This window comes from Physeter macrocephalus, chromosome 16 (genome assembly GCF_002837175.3).
Source record: "Physeter macrocephalus isolate SW-GA chromosome 16, ASM283717v5, whole genome shotgun sequence".
Taxonomy (NCBI): domain Eukaryota; kingdom Metazoa; phylum Chordata; class Mammalia; order Artiodactyla; family Physeteridae; genus Physeter; species Physeter macrocephalus.
In genome coordinates, this window is record NC_041229.1 from 99,472,775 (window position 1) to 99,500,642 (window position 27,868).

Genomic DNA, 27,868 nt, shown 5'->3' on the forward strand with positions numbered 1-27,868 from the left:
GGCATGTGGGATCTTCCCGGACCGGGGCACGAATCCGCGTCCCCTGCATCGGCAGGCAGACTCTCAACCACTGCGCCACCAGGGAAGACCTCAAAGGTATATTTTAGTAAGATTCATCATGATTCTTGCTACTTCAGCCTCAAGGTTCTATGATAACTAGTCTATTATATTTTTAGAGTGTGATAAAAGCTAATTGCCAATTATTTTATATGACTACTACAACGATAACCTGGTCATTTTGACCTGAATTATCTGAAGTTAAAGAAATAGAAATAGAGTATGAGACATACATTAAATTTCCTTATAATAATAACTATATATAAATTAGTTTGCATGGTCTGAGAACCACCATCACTTATTTTTAGTGTTTTTAAGTTTCTACAAAATTTTCACATCCATCATGGTATTGGTGGTCCTCCAGAGCATGGCCTTGATGTCAGACACAGCTAGTCTCCAATCCTTGCGTCACTACACACTAGCTATGTGGCCTTGCTCAAACTGACACAGGATTCTCAAATCTCTTTTGATTTCCCTCTACTGTAAAGGGGAGGCAATACTAGGACTACCTCCTAGGTTGTGAATATTAAATGAAATAAATTACATCAGGTTTTGGAGAGAAAAATAAATATTTTTATTATTTAACAAAGGATCCACACTGTCAGGGTTTGAACCCAGATGTACTTCATCCCTAATCCAGGGTCTGCTCTCCATGGCACTGGCTGACTAACCCCAGGTGCATGTACTTGTACATAATAATTGCTACATCAACCATATGCCCTTTATGATGTAGGAAGTAATAAAAACTTTGCTATTGCCAATATTTATAGCAACGTGTTGGCTTATTTGATAACACTTACCACACTCTGTATTTACTCTTTGTTTGCTGACTTGTTCTGTCTGTATCCTTAACTGTGAAGTCTGGGAGGGCATTATAACCTTAATTCCTTGCACTGTGCCTGGAACAGAGTGGACGTTAAATAGTATTTGCTGAACGAGTTCAATTTACAACAATTCCAAAAGACATGTATTACAGACAAGAAGCTCATTGAAGTTATGACAGCTCAAGGAGATATTAAATGACTAAACCAAGATTTAAACCCTTGATTCTTTGACTCTAGAGCCTGTTTTTCCTGAGTGCTATGAAAGAATCTGGCCATGGGTCTGGGCCATCCATAGGACCACAGTATAGATGGAACTGCAATAGATATGATACTTTCCCCATCCCAACTGACTGGACAAGACTGGTTATGTGGAACTTGAATTCTGGAAATCATTGTAAAGAGTTTTCTCCTCCTCAACCTGAGCAAGTCCATTTATATTTTAACAAAATTAAGCCACTACCAAAATAAAGAGGAATGAAGTTCTAATGTGGTAATTCCCAAATAAATGATATAATTGAGGTATAGAGCGTATTTGTACCTCAGATGACTGTGTAGGGTATGATGAAGAAAACTTAGAGAGAATAACGTGCAGGAAAAGAAATGTGTTTTCTGCTTTCATCAATTCTTTCTCCTTATCTGTTACAGTGCATAGCAGATTATAGGTTTCCAATGAATATATGTCATCTGGCTGAATAAAGGGCTATAAAATAGTTACTATATAGACATTATAAACTTTCCCTAATTCCAAGACTATTGGATCTGCCCTATTTTAAGTACTCCCTGAATATCCAGAAAATTCTGGTGATATGCCTAAAATAATAAAATATCAGAGATAGAAACCAGTTAGCCTAGCCTTTGTCCATTATAAAACTGAAGCCAAAGAGAGAGAGTTATTGTCTGTACCGCTGGTTGGTACCAGAGGTGAAATTAGGACCTAAATCTCATTCTCCAAGATTAGCTCTTTCTGCTTTACCTTATTCTAAATCCTGGAGTTTCAATGGTCACTAGAGAGAATCCAAGGAAATTATATGGTTTTTTTTTTAATTGCAGACACACACGTGCACATATTCATGAGTCTAGAATAGTGTAAAAAGCCCTGGACTGAAACCTTAAAAAAAAAAAAGAAAAGAAAAGTGCTGATTCAAGTCCTGTTTCTCCTACCTTTCTGCTGTGTTACCTTGGGAAAAAATATTTGCCTTTCTGAATTTTAATCTTCTTATCTCCTGTCTATACTAGAAAAAAATCAGCTTAGATCATAGTTTTCTAGTCCACTTCCCTTCCTTCTTTCTTTACTTCCTTATTTCCATTTGTAAATAGCAGAAACTTTTTAAAAATGAGAGCTTCCGCAGAATTCCAGAATATAAAATAGGTCAGGGCTTCCCTGGTGGCGCAGTGGTTGAGAATCCGCCTGCTGATGCAGGGGACACGGGTTCGTGCCCCGATCCGGGAAGATCCCACGTGCCGCAGAGCGGCTGGGCCCGTGAGCCATGGCCGCTGAGCCTGCGCGTCCGGAGCCTGTGCTCCGCAATGGGAGAGGCCACAACAGTGAGAGGCCCGCGTACCGCAAAAAAAAAAAAATAAATAAATAAGTAAAAATAAAATAAAATAAAATAAAATAGGTCAAGTGCAGCTCCTCTGGTTAAAGTCAGAGCAGGAGGGAAGAGGACGCCAGCATATTGCCTGCTCCACCTTCCTCATTTTCAAGGGTCTTTCTAACTCTCTCATTCTGTAATTCTAGAATTCACCATGAACCACATCTAAAGAAGGGCAAAAGGCAAACTCACCTACAACTCCCTAAACTCTGGGTTTCGCTCAGATGGCTAAGACCAGAAGCTTGTAACAAGAATGAAACCCATCTCTGCTTGCACCTGGAGCACTGGTGTTGGCCAAAAAGATAAACAAAATTTATATGTAGCTACTTTAAATTGGCCACCAAGGGAAGGACTTGATGGGGCTTTAAAGCAAGGCCCATTCTCTCCCACGTACCATTGGATCTCTCTAGTTGTGGGGTATGACATATCCCAGAGAGAACCTACTGGCAGCTTGGCTGCCCATCTGGGCTCGGAGGGAAAAAGGATGCCAGCTTTGGTTGGGTGGAGTTGATTTCCATTGGCCCTGCTTCCATTATATTTCTAGTCTCTGGTCTGGTTCCAATAAGGTATCCCTAGAGGCAGTGAAAGCCAAGAGTGGCTTTCGGCTTCAAAATAAGTAACTATAACATCAACGGCAGTTACCTTTGTAAAGCACCAGTTATTTTACAGAACTTCTTCAATGTAAAAATATCTTTTGAATGACTCCAAGGGTTGGAGCTAGGACTGAATGGGTAAAATTGAGAGAGAGAAAGAGACAGAGACAGAGAGATTATAAGGAAACAATAGGACAGTCCAAAGGTAGAATGGATGTTCTGGAAAGGAGTAAATTCTCCATCACTGGAAGTAAGTGAGGAGAAGATCGCACAGTTGACAGTGATGATCTCACTTATATGAGGAATCTAAAAACAAACAAATAAACAAAGTCATAGAAACAGAGAACAGATTGGTGGTTGCCAGAGGCAATGGGTGAAGGTGACCCAAACAAATTTCCAGTTATAAGAGAAATAAGTTCTGGAGATGTAATGTACAGCATGGTGACTATAGTTAACAACAGTGCATCATATATTTAAAAGTTGCTAAGAGAGTTGATCTTAAAAGTTCTCCTCACAAGAAAAAACATTGTAACTACGTGAGGTGATGTATCTTAACTACATAAACCTATGTGGTAATCATTTCACAGTATATACCTGTACCAAATTGTTATGCTGTACACCTTAAACTGATACAATGTTATGTCATTTGTATCTCAATAAAACTGGAAGAAAGTAAAATAAATAGGCTATCTGAGACAGAGACAGAGAGACTGAATTAGTTGACCTAATGTGTTCTTCAAAATTCTAAGATTCTATGATTTTGTACAATGAGGAGAAAGAGGAAAGAAGACTGACAGGTACTACTATTTTTGGCTGTATAGATTGGGCCTTTTGTATCCTTTATTTCATAATAGCCTCACAGTAGCTCTCAATGGAAAGCATTCTTAAATACATTTTCAGGCGAGAAAAAGGAATTTTGGAGAAGTGCTTTGCCAAAGGTCATGCAGAGAGGTTGTGATAAAGCTGGCATTTGTACTAAGGTCTTCCAGAATCCAAAGTCCACGTTCAGTCCTCTATACCCCACGTCGCCCACCCCCGTAAGGACACGAAAAACGGATGGCAATGGGGAAAAAAATCACTTGATAGGCCTCATTTTTCAAAAAAAAAAAAAAAAACGATGTGTCGGGAGTTTAAAAGAAAAATAACTTTTGGTGTTTGACTAAGGCCAGATTTCCTTCATGTCCATGTTTTGTTTATGATTTATCAAATATCCAACTTGAAAAGACTTGAAATCTATTTGTGTGTCTGGTGAAAGGACATGCAAGGAACAGAAGGAAGTGGGTATTGTGCAAACCCACAGGACTCTGCGGCTTCTTTCGAGGATTTGTGAAAGATGGCAGCCACACCCTGTTTATGCTGGCAGCTCTTCAAGCTGCAGCCAGATGAGAAAAATCTTCTGCCTCTTTCCTTCTCCACTCCCAAACCCCATCCACTTCTCTTCTATCAGGGTCATAATCTCTTACTGTGAAGCTAAAAAAAATTATACCCCTTCCGCAAATTCCCAGCTCTTGGCCTTAGGCCTACCTTCTTGGGATCCCTCTAAGGCTTGACACTGGGGAAAGGGTCACCATGGTCAATGCAGTAGTTTGTATGTAATTAGCTTTTCTAGATTAAAAAAATATGTGAACAAAACCCAAAAAACCCCCTAGCTTCTTACTCCTCGTTGCAGAGTGAAGGGTGTAAGGATGGAATTACTGGAAGACTGTGGTGTTTTTAGAAATTCCGGCCTATCTCCTTCCCTTCTTCCCAAGGCAAAATTTCAGAAAGGACTCTCTTTCTTTGCTATTTGCAGAATAAGAATATCCTCAATAGAATAAAGTCCGCCTTTCGTGGCATCTCCATCCCAGTCCCTTTTTGTCAGGCAGTTTTAACCTGATTGGTCATAATCTGCCCAAGTCTTCCAACTGCTTTCTTTTTACCTTCAGACTCTTTCCTCCTTAACCTGCAGGAAGACCTCCCTAAACACAAGTCCAACCGTGTCTTTCCTTGCTCAAGAATGTTCATTAGTGTTGTTCATTAATAGCCTGATGACATCCAAGTTTCTTATCCTGATCCTCAAAGCCCTTACCACCCAGTGACGCTTGGTGAACCTGGCATGGAAGTCAAAGATAGAAAAATATGAATAAAAAGCCATTGGATGTGGCAAGAAGGAAGTGGTGAGCTGCCCAGCACAGTTTCAATAGGAGCCCATCAGTCTCCGTTGGAATATCTGGAGTGGGGATTCGAGAGGGTTCGAGTCAAGCCAGGTGCAGAAAAAAATGAGATCCCAGTTTAGCAGTAAAAGAAGAGAAGGAAATGGCAAAGCTGGTATCATGGCTGGCAATGTCAGGGGAAAGAATTCTCAAGATGAGGGAAATTGGAACAGATCTGGAGACTGAAGGAAAGGCCTTGGAGATGGATACTCTGCTGCAGTAGTTCTCAGCCATGGCTGCTCACAGATCAAAGCCAGTCATTGGCAGAGCCAGAATTTAAGCTTGTGCCTCCAGTCATGAGAGATGAAGGAAGGCTGGATGAGAACAATGGAGGCAAATGGTAATCAGTGAATCAGGGAACCCAGAATCAGGAAGGGAGGGGCTTAAAAAGGGAGGAGGCAGCACAGAGGACAAAATTATAGGACGTTAGGCTTTTGCTTAAAGCTGGTCTCGTCCGCCTTTGCCAGTAGCTGTTTTATCTCGTTGAAAATAACATAGAAGTTTATTTACTTTTCTGGGTCCAGGGTGAATGGAGAAGGTATTCTCTGAAATCCATTCTCAGTCTTAGAATAGATCTATAAACCAGCATTGTAAAACCTAGAAAATAGTTGCTCAACCACACGTGTCAGGCAGATGTCGCCCTTCACACACAGTGTCTGTTGTCTATTCTTTAAGAGACTGATCATTCAGAGCTGTTTGGAGTGGTGGGAAGGGTTGAGGCTCTTCTGGGAAGCCGCATTGCTGTGGTATCCCCTGCTGAGAGAGCCCACCCCCAGACGTTCCTAAAGAAGACTTTCTGGGGCACAGAACATGGACAAGCATGGAGCCAGTAGGATTCATGCATCCAATTAACTGTGTATTGCAACGCTGAGCTGTCCCTTAAAATAGACCTTAAAATGACCCAGAGCTGATGTTGCTTGGGAAACGTACAACCACTCTGAATTTGCTTGATCTTAAAAGTAGCATATTTCAGTGGTCTGAATTTCAAGGAGAAAAGGCAGCTGTGATTGGATACAGGCAGTCAGGTTGATAAATGTTCGCTGGAGAGCGCTATCCAGCTGGATCCCAGATGGTGGGAAAGGCCTTGTCTATGAGGCCATAAAAAGCCAGATGAATAAGGAACATTTTAGTCTACGTGGATGTTGATGTCTTGGAGAGGCAAGAGAGGAAGAGAGGAGAGAGCAGCTGTCAGGTATCAAGTATCTGTTTAGTTTACTGGATCATTAATGAGCTGAAAATCTGAAAATGGCCTTGAAATTCTCTCCATCAGATGTGGCAGATAGAAAGATAGAGGGAAAACCCAACAGATCCCCTCTGTGCACTGCCTCTATTATATCTCTGATTGAGGTCTCAACACGTCAGTCTTCTCAAGTTGCTCACCAATGTGTTTGGGCAGTCAGCTTAAGAGCAAACACACACGGCTAGGAATGGCAAGAAAGAACCTATTACTCACCCATTCGTTGCCTCTCCTCAAGACCAGATTTTGAACTCAGTAATGCTGGAAATATTTCTGGACTGACTTCACCTCACTCTGATTCTTTCATTCTTCTGTATGATCCTCAAGTCAACATTTATTTAGCTCTCTATGATTAAGGGCAACCGGAAAGATAAATCAGATGGTTTCAAGGTTGACACCTTGAAATTCCCCAGCTGTACACTGTCTTGACCTCTATACCTCCACCAACTTCAACCTCTATGCTACCCCAGTAACACAATGTAGCAGCCCCATCCCAGACCTCACCATAATGGGAGACTGCTAAATTTTAAAATCTCAAACCCTAAAATTTCCCTTTATCAAAACTTCTTCTTTTTCTACTGTGCAACTCTCAGTGAACCTACTCTTGGTGACTTTTTGTTCCTCAAACCCTCCCAGGTTCATGAGTCTACTGGCTCTAAGTTATTCCTACTACCACCCTTCATGATTTTCTTCGTTTTCCCTGTACTGTTCCCAGACTTAGGTTGCTGATGAGATCAGCTATTTAAATGAGGTCTACAACCCCACAAAGAAATTCACTGCTGCATAAAATCCTTCCTGAGCCTTCTGTTGTCTCCCTATCATATTCCCCACAGCCAGCCCAAGATAACTTTTCCTGACACCCTCAACTGGATGTGAATTCTCCCTGTTCTAACTCTCATAGCTTGTACTTGTTACTCTCTCATGGCATCTATCACTTTCTGACTCAGACAATAGTTATGTGTCTCCTTGTATTATTTCTCTCTGAGGTCTTTTAGGGCTTCAACTTCTTATTCATCTTTGTATTCCAGCGCTTGGCATCAAGCAGATGCTCGGTGACTGTTTCCTGAATTGAATAGGACAATTTTTCTATACAGGAACTTTTAAAATTTCATCAGGGTATCAACTGCAAAGTTCAGAGGGGGGTAGTTTTACAGAGAAGCAAACTAAAATGTAAATGAGGATATTAATTTCCCATTGTTGCATAATGAATTAACACAAATTTAGCAGCTTAAAACAATAGGCATGGGCTTCCCTGGTGGCACAGTGGTTAAGAATCCGCCTGCCAATTCAGGGGACACGGGTTCGAGCCCTGGTCCGGGAAGATCCCACATGCCGCAGAGCAAATAAGCCCGTGTGCCACAACTACTAAGCCCGCGCTCTAGAGCCCACGAGCCACAACTACCGAAGCTCGTGTGCCACAACTACTGAAGCCAGCGCACCTAGAGTCCATGCTTTGCAACAAGAGAAGCCACCACAATGAGAAGCCCGTGCACCGCAACGAAGAGTAGGCCCCGCTCCGTGCAACTAGAGAAAGCCCGCGCACAGCAACGAAGACACGATGCAGCCAAAAATAAATAAATAAATAAATAATTTTTTTAAAAAAAGAATGCCAACCTTAAAACAAACAAACAAACAATAGGCATCTATTATCTCACAATTCTGTAGGTCAGAATTCTGAGCACAGTGTGGCTGGGTTCTCTGCTTACCGTCTTCCTCCTGAACGGGGTAAGAGAAGAAAATGGGGTTTTTTAGCTCTACTCACCTCTTCAAGGAGAGTGTCACATCTTGCATCTTATGAAGCTGGGAGGGAGGATATTTTCACGTCCCTTTTGCAGATGAAACCAGGTTGAAGTTACTTGGAAAGAGCTTGTTGTTTAGTTCAAGGAGTTTGCTTACAGTGAGAATTTTCTTATCTTAATCCACAGTTATAAGGGACTAAAAGGTTGTGAAGCCTTGGGGTGAAGAGAAGTACTGAAGATAAGTATTCATGTCTCCTAGGCACAAAGCAGAGGTTTATGCATTTAGCCTTTCCCAGACAGCCAGGCCAAGATATTTGAAGGGATAATTCCAGCCAAAGTGGCAACTATTGGGAGAAAAGGGTATTCTATTTGGACCGCTGTGGGAGAGGTGTTAATACTCTGTCCCCTTGGACGATGTAGTTGCACATGCATGCCTTGCCCCTCATCTGCTGCTCGTTTGCTAGGTCACCTTTACAAATGTGAGCTGAGGTTCTGCTTCCTCATCTATAAGATGAGGGTCTCAAAGCCAAGCTGTCATGAAGACCAAATGTTTGTGGATACAAACTGTAAACAGTTACACTAAAGTCAGTATAGCATCACTGTCACTAGTCAGATCCGTCCACTGCTCTCCTAGTCTTGTGTTAACTCCTCAGTTACAGCTGAGTCTTCTGATGGATCTCCCTCTACTGATTAATGAAAGCCTAACAGGATATCACATTTTGGTGTCTCATAACCGATATATCATACGTATAGAAGACTTTGTTCCATTTTACTTGCCTCTTCAAATTCATTGGTTAATTTGGTCATCTTCATGGCTACGTAATACATTCTTGACAACCTATATGTAACTAAACTAAACAAGTCAAGCCATATTTTAAATGCATAAAGAGAAATGGCTATTTCAAGGAAACCTATGGTGAATCTCTTCATTTCTACTTCTGACCAAAAAGGCTCCCTACGCCCTCCTGCTCTTTCATTTGTCTCAGTTCTGTTGTAAGCAGTTTTTCGCAGGAAAGAGCTCTCTGCGGGAGACCCTGTTGTCTTGTCACTAACCTTAAAGCAGGCACCCCCATGCTCTACTCATCTCCGGCCCTCACACATATTTCAAATATTTTGGCCACACAATACCTTGCCTAATCTGTTGGTTCTTTCTGTAGATCAAAGAAGTAGAAATGAAGAATAAGTAATTAACAGATGACCAAATCTCTTCTTTAACTTCCCCTTTCACAGGCTGCGTGAAAAAAAGAGCATCTAAAGAAAAATCACAAGAAGTCAGCAAGGCTGCCCACAAGCCTACACACAGCGGGGTATGCCGATGACTTTGACCTCATATCTCAATGATTAACTGGGATTGCTTCCCTTTTTCCCTTTAAAACCTTTCATGGCCAAGCAGAATCTTCGGAGCTGGTTTTTGGGGGACACTGAGTCCACCATCTCCCCAGATTGCCGGTATTCTGATTAAAATCAACTTTCCCTTCTACCAACATTTGTCTCTCTCTCACGTATTGATTTTTAAAAATTAATTAATTAATTTTTATTTTTTCTGTCTGTTGTTTTTTCTGTCTTCGTTTCTGTGCGAGGGCTTTCTCTAGTTGCGGCGAGCGGGAGCCACTCTCCATCGCGGTGCGCGGGCCTCTCGCTGCCGTGGCCTCTCCCATTGCGGAGCACAGGCTCCAGACGCGCAGGCGCAGTAGTTGTGGCGCACGGGCCTAGCTGCTCCGCGGCATGTGGGATCTTCCCAGACCAGGGCACGAACCCGTATCCCCTGCATCGGCAGGCGGACCCTCAACCACTGCGCCACCAGGGAAGCCCACGTATTGATTTTTGAGCAGCGAGCAGCGGGACCTGAGTTAGGTAACACTGTCCCAAGAACGCCGAGTTGTTCGGTATATGTCTTGCTGGGGAACGATATATCTGGACCATGCCTCAGCACGACAGGTGGGGGATTGCTACACCCTGGAAGTATTGCTCAGTCACGTTTCTACCAGGGCCTGAGCTCTGAGACTGTGCAGGGTTCTATGAGGATCAAACAGGGAACGGGGCTTGAACGTTAAACTGGGTTTCTTAGTTTAAGTGTGTCCTCTTCTGTTGGTATAGAGAAGAGCAATTTCTTTTGTATAGTCACTTTACTCAGGAACAGAGATGGGTTAGTGTTTTGCTTGATTTTAAAATTTTTCTTAGGACTTTTAATTTCCCTGCTCACTTCCTTTTTCTCTTTCATTACCAAATAGTTAAGGAATACCCCCCACAGAAATTGTGCCTTCCCAAGAACTTTGCCTTTTGTCCTATGCACTTTCCAGCCTCTTTCTTTAAAAAACAAAACTAAACAAAAAATACAGCTTTACTGAGGTATACTTCACGTATTATAAAATTCAGCCTTTTAAAGTGTGCAATTCAGTGACTTTCAGTATACTCACAGTTTTTCAATGACTACCACAATCTAATTTTAGAATATTTTCATTAAATATTTTCATCCATTTTCACTAGCAGCCACTCCCCTTTCCTCCCCACCCCCTTATCCCTATGCAATCACTAATCTTTCTGTCTGTATAGATCTGCCTATTCTGAAGATTTCATTAAAATGGAATCATACAACACGTGGTCCTTTGTGACTGGTTCTTTCACTTGGCGTGTTGTTTTCAAGGTTCAGCCATATTGTAGCACATGTCAGCACGTCACTCCTTTTTATGGCCCAATAATATTCCACTGCATGGATATACCAACCCTCTTCCTTTTGCTTTTTTTAATTTTGAGATATAATTGACATACAACATATTAGTTTCAGCGGTACAACATAATGATTCAATATTTGTATACATCGTGAGGTGCTCACCACAATGTCTAGTTAACATCCGTCGCCACATAGCTACAGATTATTTTTCTTGTGATGAGAACTTTTAAGATTTATTCCCTTAACAATACTTTCAAATATACAGTACGGTATATATAGTCTCCATGCTGTACATTATGTCCCCGTGACTTATTTATTTTATAACTGGAAGTTTGTACTTTTTGATTCTCTTTACCCACTTGCCTTCTCCCTACTCCCTGCCTCAGGCAACCACCAATCTGTTCTCTGTGTCTATGAGACTGTTTGTTTGTTTATCTTCCACATACATGTGAGATCATATGTATTCGTCTTTCTCTGTCCGGTTTATTGGCTCAGCGCATGCCCCTATGTTCCATCCACATTGTGGCAAATGGCAAAACCTTCTTCCTTTTGGTTCTGCAGTTTTTAGCGCTCTGACTCACCATGTCTCTGACCTATTTTTAGTATTTCTCCCTTTGAGGAGGAAGTTTCTCTTTTGAGGGGATATTTATTTATTTATTTAATTTATTTATTTTTTTTTTTTGCGGTACGCAGGCCTCTCACTGCTGTGGCCTCTCCCATTGCGGAGCACAGGCTCCGGACGCGCAGGCTCAGCGGCCATGGCTCACGGGCCCAGCCGCTCCACGGCACGTGGGATCTTCCCGGACCGGGGCACGAACCCGCGTCCCCTGCATCGGCAGGCGGACTCTCAACCGCTGCGCCACCAGGGAAGCCCTTGAGGGGATATTTAATCTGTGTTTCACCATAGCCAGTCCTCACTGCCTTATCCTCTTTTACCAATAATGCCAATATCTTAAGATTTTTCAGGTCTGTTTATAGGGACTATTTTTCCCCAGCCAGTTCTCAGTTATGGAGGTTTGACTCTAGATAGAGGTTTGTGCTTTTATTTTATTTTTTACGATGAACTGCTCTTTTGTTCTTGAACATAATCTGTGGGAATTCTTGCTAATTTATACTGAGGTTATAGCCTTCCAGTTCATCTGGGGCATGTCCTAAGTCTTGTCCTCTGAGCCTTCACCAGCCATGCAGTCCACATAGAAGAAGTCAGGGACTCTAGCCTTTAGCAAGACTCTCCAACTGATAGCCATTTTTAGCACTTGTTTACTCTCCTGGGTTCCTGGTTTCACTGCTTTTGAGGGTTTGGCTTGTTACTCCTTTTCATTAAGTTAATTGGAAGTTCATTTAAAAGATGATTTTATTTCAAATTTAGCATTTCACGTGTTTCAGTTACGAAAGTCATTCAGGTATAGTATATAATTCACCACACCTCCAGATGCAGAAATCCTTCATTGTCCTGGTCTTTAAAGATATTTCAATTCCCCTTCTTAACTTTGACCATATCAGTCATATCTAATTTTTATTTGTGTTAAGACAATTGCCATTCCTGATGTCTTTATAGGTTTGACATGACAGGTCTTTCTAGCTTTCATCCATCAGGTCTTGTTTCCTTGCGTACTTTAAGATTTGTACAACTTGATTTTCTTCAGAAAGTTATATGGGGGAATTATTTCAGCTTGGGTTTAAGATTTTCTCTTAAGGATTTGCATTTGCTTTTGATTGGTACTTGAGGGTACTACCAACCTGGGGCTGTTTTAAAATTAATTCCCACCTAAGATTCCTTTATCTGCAGAGGTTGTGTGAATTCATACCACAAACCTCCATGAAGGTGCGTGGTTACAAATTTTCAGTTTACTTTTCCCCATACCCAGCACAAAGCCTGAGAGAGTTGAGATTTCTTTTTTGTGAGATAGGACTTATTTTTCCTTAATTTCCTTTCATATCAAAGTCTAGTCCACTGGACTCTCATATGTATGTCTGGGTCTCCTATCAAACTCTCCCTGAGAGTTTGGGTTTGGTCTCCCTCTCCCCGAGCCTCACGTGCTTGTCACAATACAGGCCAAATTCTACCAGAGTTCAGCAGATCCCCCCAATGTGAAAGTCATCTTCAGAGCTGCCTTTACTCTCAGGATTCCTGATTTTTCTTTACATTTGGAGGTTGGAGATTTCCTTTTCTTTTCTGGTTTGCTCAGAAGTGTATTTTTAAATATTTTCTAAAAAATATTTTGACCAACATCTTTAGTAGTTTTGCAGTGGTGGCTGCATCTGTGCTATTCAAGCTGCCATAATAACAGAAATGTAATCTTTTCAATATATTTCAGAATTCAAATGATCACTTCTTTTCTTTGTATTTTAGCACTCCCAGGTCAAGATAGTATCATAGAAATCCCTTGTTCATTCTCCTATTGGTGTTAGGTTCTAAAAATAGAAACTCAGAAAACAAACCCTGGAGGAAACTCCGTGTGGTATTTTCCATGGCAAGGAAGTTATGTCAAAGTCTAAAGTTATGCTTCTCTCCACATCCCCGTTTTCATCAACTGGAATTTGCCTAGGCACCCAGAGAGTTTGAAGTCTATGACAAAGTGGTTGTTGTTCTACTTGTGATGTTGTGCATGAGAAAGATCATTTACTGACCTGTGTTTAGTCCCATTCTCTCCAGCCTGCAGTCTGAAATTCTGAAAGGGCATGTAAGGGTCAAACACTGAGAAACTGAAGGTTATATTGACATAAAAATTAATATATTAATTTGTGAAGTCATTGCTGGCGTAAGAGAGGAGAGTCAACTGTCAAGACTCAGAGAAGCCACAGGATTTGCCTGGCACTGAGCCAGTGCTGGATTTAGATGCGTTGACTCACTTGAAATCCTGCCAGAGCACCAGGAATAATGTTAAATGCATTTCTCTTACATAGTCTAGAAACTTCCAGTCAACAGGGTCACTAATCTACCAGACCTTTAATTAACTGTGACAATGGGAAAACATTCTCTTCTTCTTACACCACTTAAGGGTATCTTTGATTTCCTTGTTCCTTAGACTGTAAATCAATGGATTCAACATGGGGTCACCACTGTATAGAAGACTGATGCCATCTTGTCATAGCCCAGAGAATTATCAGTGCTGGGGTGCATACAGACAAAGAGTCCTGAGCCAAAGAAAAACGTCACTGCTGTAAGGTGAGAAGCACAGGTGTTGAATGCCTTGGCCCTGCCTTCAACTGAGCTGATCTTCAGGATGGTGGCAGTGATATAACCCTAAGATATGATGATGATTAAGAGGGATGTCACACCAAAAATCACTCCTATCACAAACTTTATCACTTGTAGGAAAAAGGTTTCAGAGCAGGAGAGGACTAATAATTGAGGCAGGTCACAGAAGTGATTGATACCATTTGGTCCACAGAAATTGAGCTGAGGTAAAGCACACAGTTGGATCAATGAGCCAAAGAATCCAACTATATAGGCTCCAACCACCACCTGCACACAGAGGGTGGGGGACATGATATCTGTGTAGAGCAGAGGATTACAAACAGCAACATAGCGATCATAAGCCATGGCTGCCAGGAGACAGCATTCAGTCAGACCCAGGCTAGCGAAAAAGAAGTATTGCATGGTGCATCCCATAAAGGAGATGAATTCAGGCTTCCGGAAGAAGTCTGAGAGCATTTTGGGTGTTGTAGAAGTAACATAACAGAAATCTAAGAAGGATAAAGATAAGCTGCTGAGGAAGAAGTACATGGGTGTATGTATGTAGGAGTCCATCCTAATCAGGATGATGAAACCCAGGTTCCAGGCCACTGTCAAGAGGTAAGTCCTCAAGAACACTGAAAAGAGAACAATCTTGAGCTTGCGAGAATCTGAAAATCCCAAGAGGATAAATTTGGTGACTGTTGTATTGTTCCTTCCTCCAGCCCTTGTCTTGAAGTCTCTTCAAACTGCAGAAGAAGTTTGGGTTAATGATTGTCTATTTTAATATTATGAAGCATACTTGTTTTGGATATAGTCTCATGTTTTTGGACAAAAATTATTCATAGTCAAGATAACTTTTTTAAACAATGTTAAAAAATTATAAAAATTATTTAAAAAAACATTGGGAATCCCGTTTCTCAGTTATACGTGATAGTTTGTGGCAAATTTTTCTGCACACACACATGTGTGCACACATAAACACACAGATGTTGCCAAACTGCTGTCTAAAAATTGGTACTAGTTTACACAAGTTCAAGATTTTATGACAATATACCTTACCATCCCATTCAACACTGCCCGTAATTATTTAGCTTTACTCTTTGACAATCTTACACATTAAAAAAAAATACTTTTTCATTATTTTTTATTTGCACTTACTTTATTGATTTACTTATATATTTTTTCACCCATTAGTATGTTGTTTATTATTGATTTGTAGGAGCTCTTAACATATCAAGGATCATAACTCTTTCTCCCTCATACATTTTGCTAAATCTTTTCCAAATTTATCATTTAAATAATACCAATATTGTTTATATTGGGTTTTCTATATGGATTTCTTTTATTTTTAGGTACTCAATTTTCTATGATATTTATGGTTCCTGGCCTTGGTATTATACTGAAAAATATTTCTTTACACAATCCAAAAGTCTTTTTAATATTCTCTTTTAATTCACTTGTATTTTTATATTTACATTTAAAATTTCTGGAGCATTTCAGTACACAGCATGAAGCATAAGTATGAGATTATTTTGGTTTTGTTTTTCCAAACTCTCCCAACACAATTAATTGAATGATTTCTCCACTGATTAAAGTCACTTCTGTGATGAAATTGTTTATGGATTCCCTATTCTACCCAATTTTTAATCTAACAGTCCATGTACCATGTGTCCAGTCCTGCACATTTTATAACTACTTATGACTATATTTTATTAAAAATAATAGAATATTTTGATGAGTGGTAAGAAAAACATTCCCTCACTTTTTCACTCTGAGATCACTTTAAAAAAAATAAATTTATTTACTTTATTTGATTTATTTATTTTTGGCTGTGTTGGGTCTTCATTGCTGCGGGTGGGCTTTGTCTGGTTGCAGTAAGCCGGGGCTACTCTTTGTTGCGGTGCGCGGGCTTCTCATTGCGGTGGCTTCTCTTGTTGCAGAGCACGGGCTCTAGGAACTCAGGCTTCAGTAGTTGTGGCACACGGGCTTAGTTGCTCCGCGGCACGTGGGATCTTCCCGGACCAGGGATCGAACCTGTGTCCCTTGCATTGGCAGGCGGATTCTTAACCACTATGCCACCAGGGAAGTCCCTGAGATCATTTTGATGGTCCTCATATTTATGTCTTCAAAAGATCTTTATGATGAACTCAGGTAAATAAAAAGGCATTTTTATTGCATTTCATTCTTACATTAATTTGGGGGGGAAATAACAGATGATTTTTCTTTGCTAAGTTGTTCTATAAATAACAAAAAAAACACTAACAATTTTAATAAATATGATAATATTGAGACTATCAAACTTGACTGAACACCTGGGTTGATTCCAAGCTCTGTCCCTACATTGTTATAGTTTCTCTGTGTCTTCAGTCTCCTCATTGTACAATGAGATAATTGTGGCTATTTTCCTTATATCATAGGGACCTTTTTTTTTTTTTACAAATAAGGGAACAGTAGTCATGGTAGGAAAACACACTGAAAGAAAGGTAACCTAATATTTTAAGATATTATTTTAATACCCCCAAAAGACGATCATTTGATTACTAGAAAAGGAAAAACTGTACTGACTCAATACCATACATCAGTGTCCCCAGTGAGGCCACAAGATTCAGACTATGTCCCTACAGTAAGATCTGAATCACACGTTTATGTACTTAGAACACCTTCAGTATAGATAGAGTCTATCAGCTACATTTATAACGTAGTTATATTTCAAGAAGTTAAACAAAGGTTTCTTTGGAAACACCAGTTGCTGTGGTGTTTCTACAGTATGTTTTGTCATGTCTGTCCTGAAAATACCTGTGCTCTGGAGATCCTGGAGCCATAAGATTATTTTTGAAATTTTAGAAAATGCTTTCAATGAAGTTGATTGGTTTTTGATCCTTATACCTTTGACATATTTTTAAACAAAAGTTTTTTTTAATGACAAGGCAGAAATGGTAAAATATTCATCATAAAATACATTTGCTAATTCAAAAATAAGAGAAAATGAAATAAAGTATTTAGATAATGATGATAATGATGATAATGATTAAAACTCCCAGTAGTTGAGAAAGGTTACATAACTAGAAAAATAAATAGAATATTTCATATTTATTCCTCAATTATTTTTAGTTGTTTCCTTTTGTTATCTGTTATCACTCCCCACTGTTCATTCAAAACCAGACATATAGCAATCAAAATCATTGGTTGTGATTTAAAATAAGAGGTCCAGAATAGTAGAATACATACTGCTTCCTCACTTTCCTTCAGGCATGTGAAATGCATGGACAGGCCAAGCAGCACTAGTGCAATCCTGTCACCTGTGATGTCAAAAGGATGACATCGCGAGCAGTAAACAGAGTGAATCTTTTAAGGAGCAAACTTACCATTCTTCTAGAATTTTTTGATTATGGAAATTCATTGCATATACAGTGTTTTCAGAATCCCATATAAAAATAAAATTTATGGAAAAGTAGCTTTAGAAGTTTGAAAATAAAAGCAGATGAGCAGTTGCTCAACATGGAAACACCATTTCTAAGATTTTGGAGAACTAGCAAACGGCATAATAAATTATTCATATGCTTCCAATAGCACAAGTTACCAAGAGTAGTTTAACGCTCAGTTAAGAAATAAAGTCATTCTCCTATCTTTGCTTTCTATCTTTCTCTCTTAACTTAATACAACAAAATGTTATATTTCCAAAATAAAATTTTACATCCCATGGGATAAATATTTTACATTTATTTCTTTTTAATAATAAAGCCCAAATTAAATCACTATTTATAAGTCACAGAAATGTTTCTCTGTTCAGCAAGTAATTTGATGTTATTGAATATCTAACATCTGCCAGGCGCCAAGTAAGACTATCATTTGGGAAGGAAGATTAAATAAGTATTTCAAATGGCTCCTGGACCAGTTCACTATTGTCATTCATATATTTTCAGAAAAGAAGGTGAAGAAAATAGGTGATTTAATATGAAGAGGGAAATACACAATGTATAAAGGTAAGCATATTTTCCTGCCTACACTGGGAATCTGTCCCTCTTATGAATATGGGGCTCCTTCTTCTATGCTCCCTCAGCATCTGTATATTTTTCTAGTACAGTAAGAATCTCACTTTTTTTATATATATGTTTATTTATTTATTTATTTATTTATTTATTTATGGCTGTGTTGGGTCTTCGTTGCTTCGCACAGACTTTCTCTAGCTCTGGGGAGCGGGGGCTACTCTTCGTTGCGGTGCGCGGGCTTCTCATTGCGGTGGTTTCTCTTGTTGTGGAGCACAGGCTCTAGGCGCGTGAGCTTCAGTAGTTGCGGTACGTGGGCTCAGGAGCTGTGGCACTCGGGTCTCAGTAGTTGTGGCTTGCAGGCTCTAGAGCGCAGTCTCAGTAGTTGTGGCACGCGGGCTTAGTTGCTCCGCGGCATGTGGGATCTTCCTGGGCCAGGGCTTGAACCCCTGTCCCCTGCGTTAGCAGGCGGATTTTTAATGACTGCGCCACCAGGGAAGTCCCAGAATCTCACTGTTCTTATTTTATTTTTATGAGTTTTCCCATTAGACTTTAACCTGTGCTTTTAGGCAAGAATAAATATATTTTTAATATTTCTTTAACACCTAATATATCAGTTATATATTGATGTGTAACAAACTACTTCAAACTTATTGACTTAAAACACCAACAATTTATCATTTCTCATGTTTTTCTTGGTGCATTCACACTTGGATCCTTGCCACGGCTGTATTTATCTGATGGTTTTTTTTTTTTTTTATTTTTTGCGGTACGCGGGCCTCTCACCGTTGCGGCCTCTCCTGTTGCGGAGCACAGGCTCCAGACGCGCAGGCGCAGCGGCCATGGCTCACGGGCCCAGCCGCTCCGCGGCATGTGGGATCCTCCCAGACCGGGGCACGAACCCGCGTCCCCTGCATCGGCAGGCGGACTCCCAACCACTGCACCACCAGGGAAGCCCCAACCTCACTTGTTTTAGGTCTCACGGGGGACGACTGAAATTCTCTCTCCCCATGGCCTTTCATCCTAGAGTCTTCTAAGTGTGATCTCAGGGTTCCAAGAGAGCCAGCTCCAACAACAAATGCTCATCAGGCCCGTGCTTGTGTCAAATGTGCTGATGTTTCATTGACCGAAGTCAGTCACATGACCAAGCAAAGAATCAGTGTGGGAGGGGACTATACAGGGACATGGAAATAAGGAGATGTGATTCACTGGTGTCCATTAAACTAACAATGTACCACACTGAGGTTTAGTTTCAGTGGCTGAACCAGAAAATGTAGGTATGTAACAAATATTTGTGGAATCGTAGTTTATTCAGTTGTCTCTTCTGGAACAGTGTAGAAAAAGTGCTTACTATATCTTGACTGTATCAACGTGGATATCTTGGTTGTGATGTTGTACTGTAGTTTTTAAACATGCTACCATTGGGGGAAACTGAGTAAAAGGTACACCAGCTGTTATTGTATTATTATCTTAGAGCTACATGTGAATTTACATTTATTTGAAGTTAACATTTTGATTTAAAAGTACTTAACAGAAATCCTACAAAGGAGAAGTAAACTCTAAGGCACCTCATTACTGAGAGCTGAGTCCAAGGTAAAGCTCCAGAAATAAGACCCCTAAGAATCTTTTACCTGTCCTCAGTTCCAGACCTTGCTCAGCAGTTTGAGGACCATAAATAAAGATCTCCCAGGGCCTTTCTCAAGTACCTGTTTCTCTCGAGAGAGAGAGACCTCAAATCACATTAACAACTTCTTTAAACCTGATCTCTTCCACATATTAACTAGCATAAATTCTTCAAGGTTTTAATGTAGATGACAACATGCTAGTTTCAAATACTGATGTGGGTGTCTTCCTAGGTATATATTCTGTTGGTAACTGGAATAAGAATTTGGAAGAAAGCAGATAGACACCCTATTTTTACAGAGTCTTCTTTTTTGAATGTAGCGTTCATTTTTTCCCCAAAGTTTCTGTTTAAAGGGTAGATTTAATTATATAACAATAAACCAAAAATAAAAATTTAAACAAGGACTTTACATATCAAAATATCAGTATCTATCCATGTCCAATTGCTCCTCAGTCTAATCTTTGGACATAGAAGGTGTGTCAGTATGGAACCAAAATCCTGATTTAAGTACCAAAATACCAAATTTTTGTGTTTTGATTTTCACATTTTGGTAAAAAAGGATCTGATACTTGATAATTAAAACAAAACAAAAACAAACAAAACAAAAAAATCTGTCTTGGATAATATCAGTCTGGCACTCACAAAGCCTGGAAACCTGGAGGAATAACTTCATTTTCCCTTTGTATCTAGATGTTCTGACATTGTATTAATTTCCTAAGGCAACTGTAACAAGCTACAGTCGCCGTCATAGGTGTGGAACCGCAGATACAGAGGGCCAACAGGACTACCCATTTTACACAAGGGACTTGAGCAACCACAGTTTTTGGTATCTTCAGGGGCTTCTGGAACCAATCCCCATGTATACTAAGGGACAAATGTATCACAAACTCAGTGCTTTAAAACAAAACATTATTCTATCATAGTTTTGGAAGCTAGAAGTCCAAAATCAGAGTCGCTGAGCTTAAAGCAAGGTGTCAGCAGAGTACGCTCCCTGCAGAGAGCTCCAGGGGAGAATCGGTTCCTTGCCTTTTTCAGCTTCTTATGGCTGCTGCATTTCTTGGCTGTGGACACATCACGCCAGTCTTCAAAGGCAGCACTTTCATTTTCTCTGTGTTCTTCCTCACATCACCTTCTCCTCTGTGGCTGTATAGAATCTCTCTTTGTGTGATATGTGTGATTGCATTTAGGGTCCACCTAGGGGAATCTCCCAATCTCAAGAGTTTTAAAAATCACATCTGCAAAGATTTTGCCATAAAAGGTAACATTTACAGGTTCCAGGGATTAAGAGCTGTTATCTGGGGGGGATGGAGGCATTTTCAGCCTACAACAGATGTCAAAAAATAGTCTTTGTTTAGGTTTTAAACTTGAAAATAATATCATGAAGTCAAAAAAGTAGAAGGTCACAGAGTACAGGCTTTAAGAGCAGACAGATCAGGGGTTCAGATTTCAGATTTGCTCTCACTAATTGTGTGACTTTGGGCAAGTTACTTACTCTCTTTAAGCATCTATTCTCTTATTGCTAAATGCAATCTTGAAGGATAATTTTGAACATTTAGAGAAATGTCTGGTTCTGTATAAAGCCTTGGTAAATGTACAACAAATTATAGTTAAACCATTTTTATTATTAACGATGAACATAAAATTGGTCATTCATTAGGGTCTAGTAATATGCCAACAAAAATAATATAGTTCAGGTGAAGAAGCTAAAGCTGTTAGAAAATTTTGCATTTGCTTCTGAATATACATGACAGTATAGAAATTGAGGCTAAAACCTGAACTTCTTGAATTCCACACATTCAGGTAAAAGTTCAGCATTTTGGTTGAACACAAAGCTTTCAAAATTCTACCAAGTGCATCTGTTGAAAATTTCTTCTGCATCCCCTGGCAGGTTGATCATATATATTTCCTTTGTAGGGTCCCAAGCCAGGAATAAGGATGCTGTGAATGATTACCTACAAACAATTTGTAGAATGCAGCTGAAGCATACCCAACTTCAACAGCATAATCTGGGGCCCTCACTTTTACATGACATCATAAGAGAGGAACACAGTGGTTACTCTCTGACTTACGTGTCTCCCTCCCTCTCCCCTTCCTTCCCCCCTCCCTTTCTCTCTTCCTTCCCCAAACACTAAGTGTCCAGTATGTGCAAATACTGGACTACTGGGACTATAGTGAGAATAACACATAGACTTTATCATCAAAGAGCTTGCAGCCTCTCAGGGGAGGCAGATGCCTAAATAAATAATTACTATGAAGGGAGATGTGTTAATAGTATGAACATCAAAATAAGGTTTTCATCTAAAGATCTCCAAGTACATGCTATTCAGGATTGTTTATCAATGGATGTGGGAATTAAGGGAGAGAGGTTACTATTTTACAGACGGTATAGCTGAATGATGTTCAAGTCAAATAGATATGGTTTCAAATCCCATCTCTGCTACCTGTGTGCTCCTGAACAAGCTACTCAACTCTTTCAAGCCTCTGTTTCTTCATCTGTGAAATGGTCACAATGCTAGTAACTTCCTTATATTATTTTTGATTCTCTACCACATTATAAGTTTGCAAAAGTATTTCCTAAGATTACATCACAACAATGTACTTAGAAACATAACTCTAGTATCCTGCATGGTTATCCTGACTATAGAAGGATATTGATTGCGTTTTCAACTGCAGTCATAAGCTAATGGCAAGAATGTACTTGTTCATTGAGAGATAACACCAATTACTGAAAACTCTTAATAAACTGAAAAGGACTTTTTCAGAAAGGGATTCTAGGTATAATCCTGAATGAATATGAACTTCATATAGACGTGGAAGAGGAGGAAGAACATGAGCGTTAGAGTCTTGGGCCAATAGCACTTACTGCATGACTTGACCAAGCTACTTTAATCTTTCTGAAGCTCGATTTCTTCATTTGTGAAATAGGGATATCAAGATTGGTGGTAGGGTCATGGTAAAGATAGCATGAAATCTTACACCTAAGGGACCTTACATAATTCTTGGAACAGGGTAGAAGGTTGCTCTATTTTTGTTTCTAATATTATTATTAAATTATCAAATTTCCATTTTTTTACCTCCTCATGATTCAATTTATATTAAAACTCCAGGGAATTTTTATCTTGTTTTGTTCTTATGACAAATAGATAATACACAATGATTTCCCAAGCTAGGTTTTAATTTCCTGAAGGCCAGAGATATTTTCATGCACCTCTGGTTAAGTTCTCTACTCCCTAACCATGAATACTGGCCCCTAGACAATAACACTGAACACACAGAAATTGATGTAGTTGAATTTTTCTACTATTTTATGATACAGTGATCAAAATATTTTAAACTCATAAAATGTACTTAAGTATTTCAAATGAATCAGGCACTATCTTTTTTTGAGTATGAAAATCTTATGTGTCCATCAACAAATATTTCATTTCTATTCTCACTTCTACTGTTATTGGGTGAGTTTAGAAGTCTCGTTCTCTCTAGGCATCCACTGAGAATCAAATACTTCTAATAAAAATTCACCAGCATTTTCCAAAGTCTGAATAGGGTTGATGAAAACAACGTGACTGTGAAGTCATTTTTCTAAAAACTAGACAATCAGTCTATTCAGGAAAAGGAAATCAAGCAAATTAAATATCTGGTATCACTGTAGACTAGTTTTTAATTGAGTAAGCCATTTCAGTTTTCAACTAGGCTTTGTAGTGTGATTTAGTGAGTCTTGGTAAAAGTTATTATATGTTACTATCATTTAAAATTGAGGCTGTGGGTTCTTGTTATTATTGTCAAACATAATTAAAATTACTTTTTAAAAAGGCTTTCTTAAAGGTTTTGTCTTAGAGTATAAATAAATGTTATCTAAATACTGTCACTTTCCCTGATTTTTTTTTCATGTTCTAAACAATTAGAAGAAATAAGAGATAATGTAAATGGTTGTTCGAGACACAAGGAAGTTGATCTTGCTAAGCGAGTATCTTAAGAAATGGTGGGCTTCCCTGGTGGCGCGGTGGTTGGGAGCCCGCCTGCCGATGCAGGGGACACGGGTTCATGCCCCGGTCCGGGAAGATTCCACATGCCGCGGAGCGGCTGGGCCCGTGAGCCATGGCCGCTGAGCCTGCGCGTCCGGAGCCTATGCTCCGCAATGGGAGAGGCCACAACAGTGAGAGGCCCTCATACCGCAAAAAAAAAAAAAAGAAATGGTGATTGATCACAAAGTGATCAGTTTCCTAAGAGTGCTAAGTGCATAGAGAGGAGTGACTAACATTGTCAAATTAGAAACACAAAGGAATTTTTCCAACTAAAACACCAAGCAAGGGTTTTGAAGAAGTAAGAACTAAAAAGATAGTTAAGACTATAGGAAGCCACAGGGACTTTCCTAGTGGCACAGTGGTTAAGAATCCACCTGCCAATGCAGGGGACATGGGTTCGATCCCTGGTCCAGGAAGATCCCACATGCCATGGAGCAATTAAGTCCGTGTGCCACAACTACGGAGCCCGCAAGCCACACTACTGATCCCGCGTGCTGCAACTACTGAAGTCCACACACCTAGAGGCTGTGCTCCGCAACTAGAGAAGCCACTGCAATGAGAAGCCCGTGCACCACAACGAAGAGTAGCCCCCGCTCGCCACAACTAGAGAAAGCCTGTGCACAGCAACGAAGACCCAATGCAGCACCCCCCGAAAAAAAAAAAAAGAATATAGGAAGCCACTTCTTCCATCAATTATTTCCAAACATTCCATAAATGCTATCGGATCTTGAATAGTAGGAATGCACAGCTATCCTCAATACTCCTAATAGTAAATAAGAATGTACTTTAGATAGCATAAGAATAATGTAGGATCATTAAAATCTCAAGGTTCTTTCTTTGGGCTAGAAATATATTAACTCAGTCTAGTAATACAGTTTACCTTTTATTATGTTAAATCATTGCTCTTCGTTGATCACTTATTTTGTGCCACGCACAGTTCTCAACAATCCACATACATCTCATTTATTTTCATACAACCCCATGGGCCTTGTTTTTTAAATATACATATGGGGAAACTGGGCATGAAGAACCTAACTAACTTGTCCAAGTTCAAGCAGCTAGTCAGTGCTGCGATTTTGGACCAGGTCTTGTAAACACTAAAATCCTTGCTACTGATCACAATGCTAAGGGAATGGAAAATAAACTATTGTTTTAATTATATTATGTGAATTAATTATTACTTAATACATGCAGCTTTTTTTTTCGCCATGCCCTGCAGCATGTGGGATCTTAGTTCACTGACCAGGGATCAAACCCATGCCCCTGCAGTGGACGCGCAGAGTCTTGACCACTGGACCACCAGGGAAGTTGCCATACAGCTCTTGATAAACACAATCTTTTCAAATCATGACATTGGGGTTGGGGGGGCATGCGTAAGGTAGTAAAAGAAATTATACCAAACTCTGTACAAAAGCAAGTTCCCAATTCAAGATATTATTCACTTAACTGCATATTCTTGTTTCTGTTAAAATTCTCCACTGAGGGGAAACATATTACTTCCTAGAAGAAAGGACCTGAGCTCTGAGCAAGTTTGACGCATAGCGAGAAGAGAGAATAATGGTGGGAAGACATGCTATGTAGAGGAGGGAGGCTCCCAAATTGGGTGTCAGGGTCATTGAATACCATTACTATATACCCCATGCTGCCATTGACCACACTTCTCACCCAGATGTTTGTGAGGAAGGTGGGCCGCTGATGGTTGTTTATTCCATTGGAGTCTGGGAAATCTAGCAGCATCCACTGCCCCTTCCTGGTCTGGACACTTTCCATGCCCTAGATTCCTAGGAAGGTCATTGAACAGTTACTTTCAACCATCTTCTAAAGGAACATTCATATGGGAGGACCTACCTCCTCCAGACTCTTCTTTGGCCATGCAGTCTCCTGGCCAGCCTAGATAAGAGAGGCAATTCTGGGGTTCACTTAAATGCCTCCTTAAGATACAAAGTGGAAATAGGATAGCTAATTAATTTGTCCAGGTAATTGTTCTCTAGTGAAATGACAGTCGAAAACATGAAAGATTCCCCTGCTGATTCCATTTTTGTCTTTCTGGATGATTCAAGTTTAGAAAACTTTTTTTAGACCAACGAATTGCTAGAATAGGAATGCATATTATGTATTATCTTTATCCATTAATATTTTGATAGACTCTTAAGTTGCTTCCATATCTTGCCTATTGTAAATAATGCTGCCATGAGCACTGGGGTGCATACATCTTTTTGAATTAATTTTTCTGTTTTCTTCATAAAAATGATCAGAAGTGGAATTGCTAGATCTTTTGGTAGATCTGTTTTTAATTTTTTGAGGCACCACCATACGTTTTCCATAGTGGCTGCACAAATTTACATTCCCACCAGAACAGTGCACAAGGGTTCCCTTTTCTGCACATCTTCATCAACACTTCATATTTGTTGTCTTTTTGATAATAGCTATTCTGACAGGTGTGAAGTGATATGTCATGGTCGTTTTGATTTTCATTTCCCTGATGATTAGTGATGTTGAACACCTTTTCATGTGCATGTTGCCATCTGTATGTCTTTTTTGAAAAAATGTCTATTCAGATCCTCTGCCCATTTTTAATTGGGTTTGTTTTTTTGATGTTGATTCTGTGAATTCTTTGTATATTTTGGATACTTACCCCTTATCAGACATATAGTTAGCTATTATCTTCTCCCATTCAGTAGGCTGCCTTTTCATTTGTTGATAGTTTACTTTACTATGAAAAAGCTCTTTAGTTTGATGTAGTCCCATTTGTTTATTTTTGCTCTTGATTTCCTTGTCTGAGGAGACATATCCAAAAATATATTGCCAAGACTGGTATCGAAGAGCTAACTGCTTATATTTTCTTCTAGGAGTTTTATGGTTTCAGGTCTTACATTTAAGTCTTTAATCAATTTTGCATTTATTTTTGTACATGGTGTGAGATAGTCCAGTATGATTTTTTTGCACGTAGCTGTCCAGTTTTCCAAACACCATTTATTGAGGAGGCTGTTTATTCCCAACTGTGTAGTCTTTCCTCCTTTGTCATAGATTAATTTGCCATATAAGTGTACGTTTATTTCTTGGTTCTATTCTATTCCATTGATCTGTATGTCGTTTTTTTTGGCCAGTACAATACTGTTTTGAATACTGTAGCTTTGTAGTATAGTTTGATATAAGGGAGTGTGACACCTCCAGCTTTATTTTTCCTTCTCAAGATTGTTTTGGCTATTCAGGGTCTTTTGTGTTTCCATTAAATTTTTAGAATTATTTGTTCTAGTTCAGTGAAGAATGCCACTGTTGTTTTGATATGGATTTCATTGGCTCTGTAGATTGCCTTGGGGAGTATGGTCATTTTAACTATATTAATTCTTTCAATTCATGTGCATGCTATATCACACTATTTGTGTCGTCTTCAATTTCTTTCATCATGCCTTATAGTTTTCCAAGTACAGTTCTTTTACCTACTTGGTTAGACTTATTCCTAGGTATTCTTAATTTCTCTTTCTGAGAGTTTGTTGTTAGTGTATATAAATGCAACAGACTTCTGTATATAATTTCATGTCCTGCAACTTTATTGAATTCATTTATTAGTTCTAACAGATTTTTGGTTATTTCTTTAGGATTTTCTCTATATAGTATCATGTCATAGGCAAACAGTGACAGAGTTACTTTCCAATTTGGATTTCTTTTCTTTCTTTTTCTTGTCTGATTGCTCTGGTTAGGACTTCCAATATTATAATGAATAAAAGTGGTGAGAGTGGGCATCCTTGTCTTGTTTCTGACCTTAAAGGAAATGCTATAAGCTTTTCACCATTGAGTATGATATTGGCTGTAGGTTTGTCATATGTGACCTTTATTAGGTTGAGGTGTGTTCCCTCTATACCCACTTTTTTTAGAGTTTTTATCATAAATGGATGTTGAATTTTGTCAAAAGCTTTTCTACAATTATTGAGATGATCATTGATTTTTATTCTTCAATATGTTAATGTGATTTATCACATTGATTGATTTGTGGATATTGACCATCCTTGTATCCTTGGGATAAATACCACTTGACCATGCTGTACAATCCTTTGTATGTGTTGTTAAATTCAATATGCTAATATTTTGTTGAAAATGTTTGCATCTATGTTCATCAGTGATACTAGCCTGTAATTTTCTTCTTTTTTGT

At 39.4% G+C, this 27,868-nt stretch overlaps 1 protein-coding gene across 1 annotated transcript; it reads right to left on the reverse strand.

The window, feature by feature from the left end:
- Positions 1-13,844: 13,844 nt before the first annotated feature.
- LOC102993255 (olfactory receptor 1440-like) lies at positions 13,845-25,488 on the reverse strand. Its single transcript, XM_024133432.1, is given in 3 exon segments — positions 13,845-13,963; positions 13,966-14,825; positions 25,355-25,488. Coding segments are annotated over 3 exon segments (1,113 nt in total).
- Positions 25,489-27,868: the final 2,380 nt, after the last annotated feature.